This window comes from Canis lupus, chromosome 3 (assembly GCF_011100685.1).
Source record: "Canis lupus familiaris isolate Mischka breed German Shepherd chromosome 3, alternate assembly UU_Cfam_GSD_1.0, whole genome shotgun sequence".
NCBI classification, from domain to species: Eukaryota; Metazoa; Chordata; class Mammalia; order Carnivora; family Canidae; genus Canis; species Canis lupus.
This window is the reverse complement of record NC_049224.1, coordinates 65,354,169-65,371,149: the sequence shown is the minus strand read 5'-3', so window position 1 is coordinate 65,371,149 and position 16,981 is coordinate 65,354,169. Positions and strand designations below refer to the sequence as shown.

The window sequence follows — 16,981 nt, the reverse complement described above, 5'->3', positions numbered from 1 at the left end:
CTAACAAGTGCCGGGAAGATGTGCTGCTGTGAGAACCGCATGACCTCCCCTTGGTCACTGGGTCCTGTTATCCTTCCCTCCTTGTGGCCTCTGTGTGGTTGCTCCCACTGACTCACTGGGACATCCGAGCTGGGGTCTCTGGTGCCTTCTTCTCTCCACCCACCCACCTCTTACCTGCAATCTCAGGACTCCCCCACTGCTTGGAGAATATGTTCCAGGCTCCTCAGTGTAACATCAGAGGCTCCCCATAATTCGATCCCAAACTCCTCCTGCCAGTTTACATCCTACTCCACACCATTTCAGCCCTTCTGCTCCAAGCATAGTAACATTCTGTTCCCTGACACTTTGGTTTAGAGCATTAGGAATAAGAGAAACAGGAACAGTCTCGAATATTACACATCCCAGGTATGCAATCGGAGAGCCAGTCACTTACTCCAGGGACCTCAGAGTCTTGGTCTTCAAGATCCCTGGTGATAGTAACAACTGTGTCCTCCCTGCAGGGATACATTCAAAGCGTATATCCTAGTGCCCAGCACCTACTAGCTTCACAACAGTTCATGAGATTTACATACATATTTAATAATATGTTCAAAAATACATGCTGTGTCTATGATTTATTTAGCCTATGGCAATGGCTTGAGCCTATAGGAAGGTTTCTCTGATTGAAGTGATCATCGCTGTTGAAAGCTGAACCCTGAACTCATTAGCCACCCCTTCACCTACAAGCCTGTTTCTCCATTCAACAAATTTGAAAGTCTCTTCCCAATGGTACTTGAATTGGAGTGTCTGTGCCTTGAATAGTCGAATGTCATTCGTTTCATTCTTGGTTAAGTCAATGTGGCACTCCTGGCAGGACCCAGGTTCCCCCCGTCAATTGCAAAAAAGCCAAGACATGCACTTATTACGTCAAATGGATGGTTGTCAGCATTATCTCATGTTTGCTTATGTAAAGTTCTAAATTTGCAAAACAAAATTACATTCTCATGTTATTTTTTAATCTAATCTTCCCTTTGGAAAAAAAAATGTTGTTTTAAAGTAACTTTCCTGTGTTTTCTTAGGCTTACCTCCAATTCCTTCAGCTTCCAGGACAGGCTTTGCAGAATTTTCCATGAGGGAACGCATGAGGGAGAAATTACAAGCTGCAAGGGTGAGGAAAAACCACATGAATATTTTGCTCAGTACTGATTGCAGCTCTTCAGATCTCGTCTAGAATGCTCTGTTTGCTCAAAACTGCATGGATTCAAATGCCATTAAATTTGTCTTTCTTGTTTTAAATATTAATATAGTATTTAACATTGACACAGGTGGAAAATTATGCTCGAGAAGTATTCAGTGTCGTTTTTCTTAACCATTTCACTTGCTCTTCTCTAGAAGAAGTGCAGCATATAGTTTTTATTGATTATTTTCTACCAAGATGGTGAATGAGCTTTTTGTGGCATCACTGACGCTACCCAGCAGTAATTCTCTGACTTTGCAGTCCAAAGCAGAAAGCACGTTGCTGCAGGAAATCCCCACCACTCGGCCCAGGCGCTTACAAAGTCCCAGCAAGAAAGAATTGGAGACTGAATTTGGCACAGAGGTAAGAAACAGGCCTTCTCTACTTTGCAATCAAAGACCATGAAGCAGAATTTAACATTTCCAGCAGACCAGAGCTGTGAACAGAGGAGGCATTCAATGCTTATCAATAATCATTGTAGCTACTGTTTATAGAGTCCTGCTCAGTGCCAGGTGTTTGCCAGGCGTTCCTCCCATGTTCTCATATGTCATTATCCCAGTACCTCGATGGGGTTGGTTCTATTGTTTTCGTTCACATTTGACAGATAAACAAACTGAAGTTCAGAGCAGCCACAGGGCCATCCTCAGATCACAGGGCATGCATGCAGAGGAGTTGGGGTCTGATTCCAGCTTTTTCTCATTCCCAGTTTGTCTCATGGGTCAGTGTTGCTGGACCTATGGATCTTGCTGGGAAGCGGAGAGAGGAAAGCAGAGTGGGATGGTGGGGCCTTGAATGTCACACAAAGGGCCTCGGTGGATGGGGAGGTGGTTGGAATGTATTAGAGTGATTTTTGTTTAAATCTGAGGTGCTGGTGGGGCGTCTCAATGTGCCTCTAGAAACACATACAAAGGAAGGGACCAGGCCCAGAGGAATGGGTTTAGGAAGCATTTTTACTGCAGTGAGTTTTGAAGTGTTGAGCAGACTTTGTTTCCTGACAGAAAGAAGACTGCATGAGTGAGGTCTTGACACTTAGAGAAAAGTTGACCATTGAGGCCCACAAGGAGGACAGGAAGTGAAAGACAGAAAGTCTTGTTAGGGGTATAGATGAAGAACAAGCCTATAAGAGGGTAGAAGAAGGAAGAAAAGAACATCAGTGAAGTGTTTGCAAGTCTAATCCACTTATTTATTGTTGATGGTGATGGTTTGGGTTGGTTTTCACTCTTGAGACAGAGAAGTACAGATGTGAAGGAGTTTCTGTGGAAAGACCACTGATTGCTTAGAGGGTGCCTTCTCTTTTTCTGTGATGGGATGTTATAAAATTTTGCCTATATTCATCCCAAACAAGCCAAAGATTGCATGATTACAAGGAAAGTTACGTGTGTCATGGCCCATGGTTCTTTAATAGGAACACTCCATGGGTCTGATGAAATAGCATTATGACAGTTTGTTGCTCCATTCTGCTGAGGAGACATTTATTTTTCTTTGATTCCATTTATTTTCTTCGTTGTAAGAGCCAAAATTTTAAAATATTGGAAAATAAAGAAAAACTACCTAAAATCCCATCAGCCTGACACAAACACTTCAGTTGTGTTGTTCAGAGTATGAATCCCGGCATCCGGTCAGATGCGCCAAGTGATAGGATGGTTTGGTCTCTTCTATCTGAGCCTGTCTATACTTTCTGATTGATAATCATTTCACAAAATCATGGCAGCTCTCACTTGTCTATGAGCCATGAATACGAGATTCCTAATAAAGCTTCAAGTTGTAAAAGTAAAAATATATTCCCTTGGCTTATAGAGTACTTATTGCTTTTTGTGAGCAGGACTTTGACTTATATCTGTTATATTCCATATCCCCTAAGAGCCATTCTATGGATTTGAGGTGTTGGAAGAGGTCATCAAAAAGACGTGACCGCTGGTTGACCTGCGAGCTGGACCCACGTAATTGGAGGCCCCTACCCCCTCCCCTGTCCTGGAAATGTGTATACCACTTGCCTTTCCCACTCCCAGAAGCTGCCCTAGGGATACAGCCTTGAGATAGAAATGTGGTGTTGACCATCTGCCTGGTGTACTTGGCTGAACCTAGTCAGGACCTCTGTATAAACTTCTGAGATTTGACAGGCAGGTGCGGGGATTTACTCATCTTGCAGCCACCCAAGACATGCCTCATAAGTTCCCTTGCTTATGAAAACTGCCATCTAGCAATCTTAGAATGGTTTACTTCTCTTCGGACTCTCCTTGCCTTCTACTTGCATACATGGCCCATTTGCAAAACAACATGAGGCAAACATCAACTGCCTTGCCTCGCCCTTTTTTTTTTTTTTTTTTTCAGAAAAGCTTTTTCCCCTGAAGTATTATTAGTAAAAGTTTATTGTGCTTACACCAAAAAGACAATTTGCAAGCCATGGGCTATCAAACCAGAACATGGAAGGAAGCCCAGAGGTATACCGTTATAAATCAGCATATGTAATGTAGAGGTAGTGACGGGCTACAATATTAAATTTTCTTAAATGAAAGGGAATTAGTTAGTGGTTACTTCATATAAGTTTTGGGGTTAATTTAAGTTTCATTTACCATAGAAAAGTTATATCTTAAAATATTTTAAGAAATAAAATGAAGAACAATAAGGAACATGGAAATGATAGGAAAGGAGAACTAGAACAGAGGAGAGATAAGATGTTGTAACTTCAGACAAAATGTAGCATCAAGGTCACTTCCAGGAGTGGGACAAGGCTAAAGCTCTCAGTCTTCACTTGGCTAATCCAGGGGCTCTCAGACCTGGGCTGTAACTCACCTTCCATTCTATTGGCTTTTTAAAAACACCTCACTTTGGTTTTTTCTCCTTGATTATCCCAAAAGCTTGTCAAAGTAAATTTTAGTGAACAATGTGGAAGGGATATGCAAAATTGCTTTTGCCCTAGCACCATAACAATACTGGATGATTTTAGTTCTACACACACATACACACACACACACACACACACACACACACACACAAAGTCCTGTTAAAGAAAAATCACTTCTAAGGCACACTGAATGAGATAGATATTCGTGTTTACCTTAGCCAATTGCAGGGAAGATCAAAAGGCATCAGGCTTGCAAATTTTGGCCTGGAAAATGAAACAACTTCAATATTCAATTTCATTGTATTTCATATTTCTTTAGATTCAGGTTAATCATGATAATGCCTTTTAAAGTCTGATTTGGCCTGCAGAGACTATATAACTTATGAAGGGGAAGAGTAAAACTGAGTGGGCAGGGGATGGAGCTCATGTCTTAATGACCTCCATGTATGGTGGCCCTCCCTGACAGCACAGGCTAACATGGAAGGAATGAATAGCTCCTTTTCCTATGAAGTTGTGACAGACAGACTGGTTCCACAGTTTCTTTCTCCTTCCAGTGTTGGGTTCCAATGATACCATGGACAAGGGTTCAAAATAGCCAAGTTACATTAACAATTGACTCAGCTGCCTTTTTTTAGACCTGATCTCAAGTGTTTAACAGCACATCTCACAAAGCATATTTCTTTTTTTAAAAAACATTTTTATTTATTTAGTCATGAGAGACACACAGTGAGAGAGAGGGAGAGAGAGGCAGAGACACAGGCAGAGGGAGAAGCAGGCTCCATGCAGAAAGCCCAACACAGGACTCGATCCCAGGTCTCCAGGATCATGTCCTGGGCCGAAGCCGGCACTAAACCGCTGAGCCACCCAGGCTACCCACAAGGCATATTTCTTGATGTATATGCCTCAACCTAGAAGGAATATCGAAAAAGTTGTCCATTTATATCTTATTGAGCAAAGAATGTAGAACAAGAAAAGCCCAGATGCTGGACCCCAGCTACCCAGCATTAAATGTTGGCAACCTCACTCACCAGCTGTGTGACTTTGATCATGTTAATTTATCTCCTCCCTGGACCCCACTTCTCACCACTGTAAAAAGTGATACTGCTAGAACCTAATTCTAAATATTGTTTAAGGATTAAATAGATTCATAAATGTTACAGCATTTTCAACATGCCTGGCACACGGTAAGCTCTCTCTGTGTAAGTGTTAGCTATTGTTAGAAGCTGTAGAGTAAGAGGAAAAAGGAGAAATCAGTTGGGAATACCTTCATCAGTAATCTAACTTCACCAACACCAACCTCTGATTATTCTCGTTTGCATTTCTTTTCATTTTATACTCAGCAGACACCCCCCATGATGGAAACAAAGCAAAACACAAATCTCTAAAAACATGAAAACATCAGAGTGAAAATAACAGAACGCTTGAATATTTGACCTCCACTAAATAAGACCGGAATTATTCCTCTGCTTGTGGGCCTGATTCACTGTCCCAAGTTCTCTAAGACCTGATCCTTTGACACATTCTACATTTTGCCCAGCTAGCATCTGCAGCAGACTCCTTCCTGGCCCGGGTCAAATGGGCTCTCAGCACACAATGAACTATTAACAGGTAATGGCAGTACAAGGTGTTCGAAATCTGTGCTGGGAACCATTGGGAACCCACAAAAAAGGGCACTTAACTGCAGTCATGAGATTAGGTTATATAAAATTTGAGGTGTCTCAACTCAGGCAACGGTTTCTTAGCTACGATTTCAAAAGCACAATCAGCAAAAGAATAAATAGATACACTGAACTTCATCAAAATTAAAAACTTTTGTGCTTTGAAGGAAACCATTAAGAAAGGGAAAAGACAACACACAGAATGGGAAAAATTATTTATAAATCATATATCTTGATTAATATCTTGACTAGTATCAAGAATATATAAAAATTTGAGGTGTCTGCAAGACACTCCAAATTAGATTGCCTTTTAGGGAATTAAAAATATTTTTAAGACATTCATTTTTTTTAAGACTTTTTATTTATTTATTTGAAAGAGAGAGGCAGTACACAAACAAGCAAGGGGAGTAGAAGAGAGAGAAGCAGGCTCCCGACCAAACAGGGAGACTGACGTGGGGCTCAATCCCAGGACCTTGGAATCATGACCCAAGCCAAAGGCAGACACCCAACTGACTGAGCCACCCAGGCACCCCAGAATTAAAAATATTGAATAATAGTTTAGAAGAGAAGATTCAGGCCAGAACTACTATATTTTGTATTTATGCTATAGTGAGACTCGAGAATGTTTACTCAAGTTAGAAGAGGAGTATCAAGCATTCTTACAATAAATAAAATAAATCCAAGGATAAGAAAGAATGCCTAGCTAGACACATGGACATATGGTGACAGGCACTCAGTGTTTGCTGAATTGAATTGAATGTACCTGTTACTGGGGCACCCGGGTGGTTCAGTCGGTTAAGTAAGTGTCTTCCCTCGGCTCAGGTCATGATCCCGAGGTCCTGGGATCTCGCATGGGGCTTCCTGCTCCATGGGGAGCCTGCTTCTCCCTCTCCCTGTGCCTGCTGCTCCTCCTGCTTCTGCTCTCTCTCTCCCTCTGTCAAATAAATAAATAAAATCTTTAAAAAAATGTACCTATTACTTTAAGATTGTACAAATGTGTTATAGATAATAGTTCTTTAAAATTTAATTCCACCCACTCAGTCATTTTAAGTACATTTAATGGCCTTAAATGTACTAATATAATATAATCATAATATAATTGCATTTAAATTTATTTTTGGATTTAGATAAAAATTAAATAATGAACTTTTATATCAGGTTCATAAATATTGTAATAAAGCCATCACTACTGCAATGAAACATGTCAATGAAATTATATTGTGTGAATGTAATATCCTTTGAGTCAGGCAGGTATAAAAAGTCACAGGAAGAAACAAAATGAATAAAACAATAAACCATCCATATACACGTATTTGACCACCCAAAATGTAACCTATACTGATTTTCTTTCCTAAATTACCAGTGTTAGACTTTCTGTTGGATCTTGTGTTTGATTGTTACCATCCTCACAAAGATAAGGTGAAAACAAAGGCTTGCCTGTGCAAAGCCAAACTTCCTTCCTCTCTCATTGGTTGCCCTCTTGGCTTTTTTTCCATATTTTCAAACCCACCAGTCTGTCCCATGGGCTGTAGGAGGTGGGAGATTCTGAGGCAGACAGGGGCAAGATGGCATCTTCAACAACATGTGAGAAACGTTTAGCCATTTCATAAGAGGATCAGACTTGGCAGAGCTTTGGGAAAGCTTCCGAGCAAGCACTGGAATCTGATCTTTATTCTACTCTAATATTTTAAGATAATTTATTCTTATACTAAGTAACATTATTCTTCTTTCCTCATCAAAACATTTGAAATTCTGGAATTTACCAAGGCAAACAACTCCTTACTTTTCATTGCCGTGTGGAATTCATTATTTAGCACAGCTTCAAATTCTGTATGAGTTGGTACATAACTATTTAACCTTACTTAATACTGCAATGGGGCACCTGGGTGGCACAGTTGATTAAGCCTCTGACTCTTGGTTTAGCTCAGATCGTGATCTCAGGGTCATAAGATCAAGCCCTGTATCAGGCTCCATGCTCAGCACAGAGTCTACTTAAGATTCTCTTTCCCTCTCCCTTTGCCATTCTCACTTGTGCCCTCTCTCTTAATTTAAAAAAAAAAAAAATACTATGAAATGAGGGAACAAAGGAAAAGCATTGAATTTTACATAAATGGGAACAGCATATATTCTCTTGATATTATGACAAATTACACCCAACTGATACCCTGGTTTTTCTTCTGGCCATGCTGGCCATCAGCTGCATATAGATGAAATTTCATAGCACCTTGTTTTAGTTGTTCCAAGTATCTCAAGCTCTCATCACTGGCCTTTGGAAACACAGTTAGCCATTATGAGATTTACACAAAACCAGCAAAGCCAGGAGCCTGGGGCAATTCTTGCTGTGAACAGAAGGCATGAGACAAACACCCCTCTTCTGGGTCCTAGGCAGGCAATTCTGAGAAGCATTCTCCTGGGGCTACCGCAGGATCAAGTCCTAATTATCAGACTATTATTAGCCAGCTTGGTAACATTCATCAGAACTGTCTTCCCCTTCGGTTTCTTTCTCCCCAGTTCCCAACTCCTTTCAAGCCACACAAATAAGGCATGAAAAATCCTTGCTTCAGGCTTTAGTTTCTGGCAGACTAAATAAAATATAGTTTACATACAAAGCTGAGAGATAAAAGACATGTAAGAGGAAAATTAAGAATGTGATAAGAATGTGACCCATCATGATTGAGCGGTAAAAATGGGCATATTTTAGGTTCATTGCCTTACTTGATCCTCAAAACAAGTGGTCAATGGGACTCCTGGGTGGCTCAGCAGTTGAGTGTCTACCTTCAGTTCAGGACATGATCCCCAGGTTCTGGGATTGAGTCCTACATCGGCCTCCTGCATGGAGTCTGCTTCTCCTCCCTCTGCCTATATCTCTGCCTCTCTGTGTGTCTCTCATGAATAAATAAAATCTTAAAAAAAAAAAAAGTGATCTCAGCTGTATGTGATGAATCTGGGATTCAAAGCCAGGTGGTCAGGGGATCCCTGGGTGACTCAGCGGTTTAGCCCCTGCCTTCAGCCCAGGGCGTGATCCTGGAGTCCCGGCATCAAGTCCCATATCGGGCTCCCTGCATGGAGCCTGCTTCTCTCTCTGCTTGTGTCTCTGCCTCTCTCTCTCTGTGCATGTCTCTCATGAATAAATAAATAAAATCTTCAAAAAAAAAAAAAAACAAAGCCAGGTGGTCAGCCTTCAGAGCCTGTGATTTGATTACCAAGCTCTACAGAACAACACCTAATATACCTCAGACAATAAGATTCTAGAAAAGAGATTTCATTTTAGGATGGAGGAGTCTGAGAAAAGAAGTAGCTTTACATGATCTGGAAAAACAGGTAGGACTTGAGAAGGATATGTGAAAGGAACCCAGTGCCCTGATGAAACATTCCATTTGCCCTGATGAAAATTATTCCATGCTGTGACACAAGTCTCAGTCCAGATGATAATAACAAAGTTTCCATCATATGTAGAATACGTTTGTCCTTTCCTATTATGAATATCTAGATATATTATTGGAATGGCTTAGAATCAGTCAAAAGGAAGGCTTGGTATTTGGATTGTGCTGGGTAGAAAAGGAGGAGTAGCCAGGTTCTGTAAGGGGTGGATTAGAAGCAGAGATGAGGAGGGACACGGGTGGCTCAGTGGTTGAGCATCTGCCTTCGACTCAGGGAGTGATCCCAGGGTACTAGGATCAAGTCCTGCATCAAGCTCCCCACAGGAAGCCTGCTTCTCCCTCTGCCTATGTCTCTGCCTCTCTCTCTGTGTCTCTCATGAATAAATATAAGATCTTTAAAAAAAAGAAGAAGAAGAAGAAGCAAAGATGAGGATAAAGTGGGAACAACCCTTCGTGGATTGGCCATCACAGGATAAAGGGAATCCCCATATTAAGAATTAGCAGGGATCCCTGGGTGGCTCAGTGGTTTAGCACCTGCCGTAGGCCCAGGGCGTGATCCTGGAGACTCGGGATCGAATCCCACATCAGGCTCCCTGCATGGAGCCTGCTTCTATCTCTACCTTCTCCCTCTGTGTGTGTGTGTGTGTGTGTGTGTGTGTCTGTCATGAATAAATAAATAAAATCTTAAAAAAAAAAAAAGAATTAGCAAACTGAGGTATCATAGAACTTGGCTTCCAGGGGGACAGCAGGTCCAGGGGCTCATGAGGACAGGCCTTGTGCCCTGGAGCATGTATGTCAGATTTATTTACATCCGGGCACTACTGATGCTTTTCTTCATAGGTTGTTTGGAAATGGTCCTCTGTGAACTAGATAATCTATAGATCTGTAGAAGAAATAGCATTTGTCATTTTAGGGTCTTTTGAGTATAAAATTTTATATTTGTTCAGTCTTGAGAGAGAGCTGAGTGAGAAGATACTCAGCAACCTTAATCTTCAAATATATTTGACATTTGTAAGTTATTTCATTGCTTAGGAATGGTGGTCTGCATCAATGGTCACAGGGTTTCCCCTTCAAGAGTTAATGCTTGTTTTGAAATATCTTTAGTTTCTTGATTTAAATGTTCTATATATATCCTGGAGCAACTGGATGGCTCAGTCCAATGAGTATCCAACTCTTGATTTTGGCTCAGATCATGATCTCAGGGTCATGAGATCAAGCCCCACATCAGGCTCCACGCTCAGTATGGTGTTGCTTGTCCCTCTCCCTCTGCTCCTCCCCTCACTGGTGCGAGCTCTCTCTCTCTCTCATAAATATAAATAAATAATAAATAAATAAATAAATAAATAAATAAATCCATTTCTTAAATAATAAATAAAGGTTCAGTCTATCCTTTTTTCCACTCATATAGCCAGGTGAAAAGGTACAAAGGACTAAACAAGAAGACGATTCCCAAAGCTACTCAAGAGTAAAGTTCCGTGATTCTGCACAAAAAATCAAGTCTAAACCCCCGGTGAGAAATCTTGTCTTTCTGAATCATGCATGCTTTAAATCATGTTTTTTGTTAGTTTGTTTGTGTTTTTCAAAAATATCCAATGAGAGATGCCTATATACATACCCTGAGTCTTGTTGCCATGAAGCCTACAAGAAAAAAGTATGAGAACTGATTTCTACCTTTAAAATGCTAGGATCCAGCAGGAGAGATTAGAATACTGCCTGACTGGGTGACAGGAACTGCATGGAAGGGCAGGAAATGCTAGCAATTAGACTGTTCAGCTCTGAAGTTGCACCAACTTTCATTATGGGGAAAAAAAGGGGTACCAATCAAGAAGAATCAAAACCAAAAAAAGCCTTTTTATCTTTTATTAGAAGACCCCTGGATTGCTCATAATTAAATTAAACTATCTCAGCATTGGTCTATAAAATAATGAATTACTTTCTGGTATTTTAATAATCTTTTCAAAAGCTTTTACTGCTGGAAAAAATATATTTATGTGCCTCTGAGAATGTTTGCTGGTTTATCAAAACATAACTCATTAAAGTTACTTATTAGAGGAAGCCACCAATTGCCTATTGCGCTTGCTAAAGTTTGTGACAAGTAATCTCATACCTTCAAAAAATGGTAATAAGCTTAGGATGCCTAGAATGTGCCTGATGCCATTAACATCAAGCTGCTGTGAGTGAACTGTGTGGCACTCACCTCAGCTTATACAATCTGAAATTCTTTTGTTCGCTGCTTCTTAGGTTCCACCTGGCTTCCCTTCTGCCGAAGAAGCCTATAACTTCTTCACTTTCAACTATGATCCTGAACCAGAGGAATCAGAGGAAAAATCACAAACCAGAAATAGAGATGAAACTAACCAAGAGGAGGAGGAAGGAGAGGAAGAAGAGCCAACTGTGCATGGAGAACACAAAACGGTATTTAATATTACAATGGGAATGAGATGAGGGATGATGATGACATTAATGACCATGATGGTGACAATGATGATGATGACATCTTTGCCAGAAAGAAAGCAGCTGAGGACAAACCTGCCACCACCACACAGAACAGCTCATCCATGCTTTAGTTGAAAGCCATGGGAATACTACGTTCACATTACTTTCAGTAGCCTTTGATTTTACCCCACAATTTGGGTAATAAGGACCTTGATTAAATCTGTCCCTTTCTCTCATGGAAAAAGAAAAAAAGCAGAACAAGGCAGCTTACAGATTTTTCTTGCTGGACTCCAGACAATGATTAGCATTCATTTCATATGCAAAATGTTTGCCCCTCCAAGGCAAATTAAGCCTTTCTCTCTCTCTCTCTCTCTCTCTCTCTCTCTCTCTCCCTCTCTCTCTCTCTCTCTCTCTTTCCCCACAACCTCACAGGTGATTAGCTTTTTGTGCCCCATTCCACACCCGCGCTATGACTCAGACTCTAATTGTGTGTGGCACATATGAGACAAAATAAAATATACCATTAAAAAAATGGAGAAAGGACTTGAATAGACATCTCAGCAAAGAAGATACACAAATGGCCAATAAGTACATGAAATACGCTTGACATCACTAATCATTAGAGAACTGCAAATCAAAACCACAATGAGATACAATTTTACACAAATTAGAATAGCTATTATTTTTCTAAAAGAAAGAAAGAAAAGAACGACTGCTGGCAAGAATGTTGAGAAACTAGACCCTTGTGCATTGCTGATGGCAATATAAAATGGTGCAGCTGCTCTGAAAACAGTCTGGTCATTCCTCAAATATTTAAACATGAAATTACTATGTTCCAGCAACTCCATTTCTGGGGATATACCCAAAAGAATAGAAAGCAGGCACTCAGATGCTTGTATACTTAACGCTGAGAGAAGCATTCACAATAGCCAAAAGGTAAAAGCAACCGAAGTATCCATCAGCAGATAAATGGATAAACAAAATGTGGCATATACATACAATGGAAAATTATTCAGCATTAAAAAGGAAGGAAATTCAAAGAGCCTGACTTGCTCAGTAGGTAAAACTTGCAACTCTTGATCACAAAGTCATGAATTTGAACCCCATATTGAATGAAGAGTTTACTTCAAAAAAAAAAGAAAAAGAAAAAGATGTGGATATGTCAATTATATCTCAATAAAATTGAAAAAAAAGAAATTAATATTTTTTTTAATTTTTAAAAAGGAAAGAAATTCTAATAGATACAGAAAACAAATTTGACAAAATTCAATATGTATTTTTGATAAAAACTCTTAGGCATAGAAGGAACATAGTTCAACATAATAAAGGCTATCTATGACAAACCCACAGGTAACATACTCAATAATTAAAGGTTGAAAGCTTTTCCTCTAGGATCAGGAGCAAGACAATGGTGTCCACTCTCACCACTCCTATTTCAACATAATACTAGAAGTCTTAACTATAGCAACCAGACAAGGGACCCCCTGGTGGCTCAGTGGTTTAGATACTGCCTTTGACCCAGGGCATGATCCTGGAGTCCCCGGATCAAGTCCCAGCATCGAGTCCCACATTGGGCTCCCTGCATGGAGTCTGCTTCTCCCTCTGCCTGTGTCTCTGACTCTCTCTGTGTGTCTCTCATGAGTAAATAAATAAAATCTTTAAAGAAAAAAAAATCAGGCAAGAAAAAGAAATTAAAGATATCTGAATTGGAAAAAAATGATCTCTATTTGCAGATGCTATGACTTTATATAGAGATAATCCTAAAGACTCAACAAAAAAATTATTATATCTAATCAATGAATTCAGTAAAGTTGTAGCATACAAAATTAACATACAAAAACCAGTAGTGTAGGGTGCCTTTGTGGCTCAGTTTGTTAAGCATCTGTCTTCAGCTCAGATCATGATCCTGGGGTTCTGGAATTAAGCACCACATTGGGCTTACTGCTCAGCAGAGAGTCTGCTTCTCCCTCATCTTCTCCTTCTCCCCTCCCATCCATGTTCTCTCCCTCTCAAATAAATAAGCAAAATCTTTAAAAACAAAACAAAAACTAGTAATGTTTCTTTACAGTAACAACACATTTTCTGAAAAAGAAATAAAGAAATTGATCCCATTTACAACAGTATCAAAAACAATAAAATACTTAGGAATAAATTTACCTGAGGTGGTGAAAGACCTGTACTCTGAAAAGTGTAGGATCCTGATAAAAGAAATCAGAGAAGACACAAATAAATATAAAGTTATCCCATGTTCATGGATCAGAAGAATTAATATTAAAATGTCAATACTGTCAAAAGCCATCTGTAGATTCCATGCAATCTCTATAAATGTTTTCAATGACACATTTTACAAAAGTAGAAAAAACACTCCTAAAATTTATGTGGAACCACTAAAGATCCCAAAAGCCAAAGTAATCCTGAGAAGAAGAACAAAGCAGGAGGCATCAAACTTTGATTTCAAGCTATACTATAAAGCTGGTCATCAAAACAGCAGGGTAATGGCATAAAAACCCACAAATAGGCCAATGGAGCAGAATCAAGAGCCCAGAACTAAACCCAAGCACATGTGGTCAACTAATATTTGACAAGGGAGTTAAGAATACCCAATGGAGAAAAGATCCTCTCTTTAATAAATGGTGCTGGGATAATTGGATATTCACATGCAAAAGAATGAAAGTAGACCCCCACCTTACACCACTTACAAAAAAATTAACTCAAAATGGATCAAAGGCTTAAATGTAAGACCTTGAAACCATGAAACTCCTAGGGGGAAAAAAAAACACAGGAAAAAAAGCCCTTTGACATGGGTCCTGGTAATGAGTTTTTGGATATGACACCTAAGCACAAGCAACAAAGTCAAAATGTAATTTTTTTACCTAGGTTTATGGAAATGTGGGAATACTTAAGCTTATTCAATAGTAATTGTTTCACAAATCAATATTCAGCTTGCTCTGACTCTGGATGTCTCGTGAGGTTGCAGACAAGGCAGCCAAGAATGCAATCATCTGAAAGCTTGACTGGGTCAGGAGGTTTTGCCTCCAACGTGGCTTATTCCTCTGCCCAGCAAGCGCTGGGTGTTAGCCGGAGACCTCGGTTCAGACCTCCCCAGGAAGCTGCTTGAGTGTCCTCATGACGTGACAGATTTCCCCGAAATCTAGTGCTCCAAGAGAAAGCAGGGAGGAAGCCACAGTGCTCTTCCTGACATAGAGTCAGAAGCTACATAACTGCACTCTTATCCTGCATCACTAAGTACAGCGCATACAGAAAGGGAGGAGAACCGGGGTCCACTTTTGGAAGGCAGGGCTATCAACAGATCTGTAGGCTTCTGAAATTGTGACACTTCTCTCCAAAAGCCTCCTCTCTTGGGCATGTTTCTTCCCTGGTAGGTCCATGTTCCTAAAACCGCCCTTTGAAATCATGCCCCCTGTGAAACCCCTCCCCCATACTCCATGCTCTTGTCTGCTCAGACCCTTTTTTCAGTATTTTTATACTCAAAGTGGATTTAGCCTTTCTGGCAGAGCTTTTAGATCATGTGTAGCTCTCCTTTTCTGTCTTCTCTGCAGTTTTTCTCAGCCCATCTCTGCTCATCATAAAGCAAAAAGGGACACAAGTGAGAAAAATCACCCACTGAAATTAGGACACTTTTTTTACTTTTTCAAAGTTTTTGGCATTTTGTGTACTCAAGTTGTGCTGGGAGCTTGGTTACCTTGTATATATTTACTTCCCCTTCTCATTGTTTTGGTTATTTGGGAGGAAATATTAAGAAGCAGGTAGTGAGGCTACCATCTGAGCAAATCTCCATGGGATTTTAAAGGCTGTTGCTCATAAATGGGCATCAGGCTTTAATTTAAAAAAAAAAATGAGGAGGAGAAGAAAAAAAGGAAGGAGAAAAATAAGTAAGTAGGAGATGGAGAAGAGGAAGAAAGAAGAAGAAAAAGTTCAGAAAATACTCCAAATTAACATGCTACAAGCTAGCATTTGTGATTCCAGTCCCAGTGCTTAGAATTTTTACCTGTGTCTATTAATTCTATCCTTACAAAACCCTAAGAGGTGAGCTCTGTTAATATGCCCATCTTACAGTTGAAAGAAACAAGAATTAGAATGGTAGATAAGTTTCACAAAATCACACAGGTGGTGTGGGTTGGAGCTGGGATGCAAACCCAGGCAGCCTGAGCATCGTGTGGACAGTACTCACAGTGTCCTGCCCTGGGGTCCATGCCAGGGGAAGGTTAGCGTACTGCATAACTTCTGAGCCCAAGTACTTTAAGTAAATGTGGAAAAATGCACACCCTCAAAGGAGGCCAGAGTTGCTGAGATTTCCAGTTGCTTTACCCAGCACAACTCTTCAGACCTCAGCCCATTCTGATTTTGACATTTTCCGAGTATATGGAAAAGTAAAAAACAAAGAAAACCCACTTGCAAAACAGAAAGGCCATCGAGTCTTATGCTTTATTTAGAAAAATATAAAAAGGGGATTGCCTGGATGGCTCAGTGGTTGAGCATCTGCCTTTGGCTCAGGTTGTGATCCCAGGGTCCCAGGATTGCGTTCCACATCAGACTCTCTGCAGAAAGCCTGCTTCTGCCTCTGCCTCTCTGTGTGTCTCTCAGAAATAAGTAAATAAATAAATAAATAGAACACTATCTTATAAGATACCTTGTTTAATGAGTTTAATGTCATTATTTTTCTAAGTAAACTAGTAATCATAGCATGATGTTTTCTTACTGTTTAAGGTAATGCAGGATGAGGAAGAGCTGCTTAGTGCTAAGGATGCCGAGGATTTTCTACTGGGCTTGGACCACGCAGCGGAGGATTTTGTGGCAGTCAGACCTGCAGATTACGAAAGCGTTCACGTTAGGCTGCAGAGGGAAAAAGAACTCCTGTTCGTACCCAGTAGACTGACAGGTACTTGCTCTTTCTTGCCTTCCTGCTCAGTATGGGCAACTTTTCCTTCACGTGAACTGCGGCTACTGTCTGAGGAAGTCCAATTTCCATAGCAGATCCCAATTTCTAATCTGAGTTAGTAATCAAGAAATTTCTTCAGATTAAAAAAAAAAAGAACATGAGAAAATGCCTTTGAGCAAACACTCACCGATAGAATAGCACAAGAAACAAGGATGAGATGGGGTGTCCCCTCATCAAATCAGTGACCAGCTCTCGGGGCAGAGAGCAGGAGAGACTCTGAGATTCAGGCTATGAGAAGGAAAATCTCTCTTTCATCCTCTACTTACATTCAACCCTACTACAACGCTGCTGTGACCAGATGTTTGGGGTTTTTTTCCCTACACCAACCAATTTTCCAGGACCAGCCTGGTATCCTACAATTCAGTTCTGACACAACCTACCTGGAGTTTGCACAGACCCCACAAATTAAGGACTCAGTCCCACAAAACTACCTCTACTTAGACACCAGTCACGCAAGTAGCAGGTCCCAAGGTTACCCATACTTCT

The 16,981-nt window shown here is 40.4% G+C and overlaps 1 protein-coding gene across 5 annotated transcripts in view; it reads left to right on the top strand.

Annotated features, from left to right (window-relative positions):
* Positions 1-16,981, top strand: part of CC2D2A (coiled-coil and C2 domain containing 2A) — a 136,520-nt gene that overhangs the window by 27,821 nt on the left and 91,718 nt on the right. For all 5 annotated transcript variants that reach the window (XM_038533339.1, XM_038533337.1, XM_038533335.1 and 2 more), the window contains 5 exons: positions 1,059-1,147; positions 1,478-1,579; positions 10,508-10,609; positions 11,341-11,514; positions 16,264-16,435. In XM_038533339.1, coding sequence (XP_038389267.1) covers positions 1,059-1,147; positions 1,478-1,579; positions 10,508-10,609; positions 11,341-11,514; positions 16,264-16,435 — 639 coding nt within the window. The remainder of the gene's footprint in view (positions 1-1,058; positions 1,148-1,477; positions 1,580-10,507; positions 10,610-11,340; positions 11,515-16,263; positions 16,436-16,981) is intronic.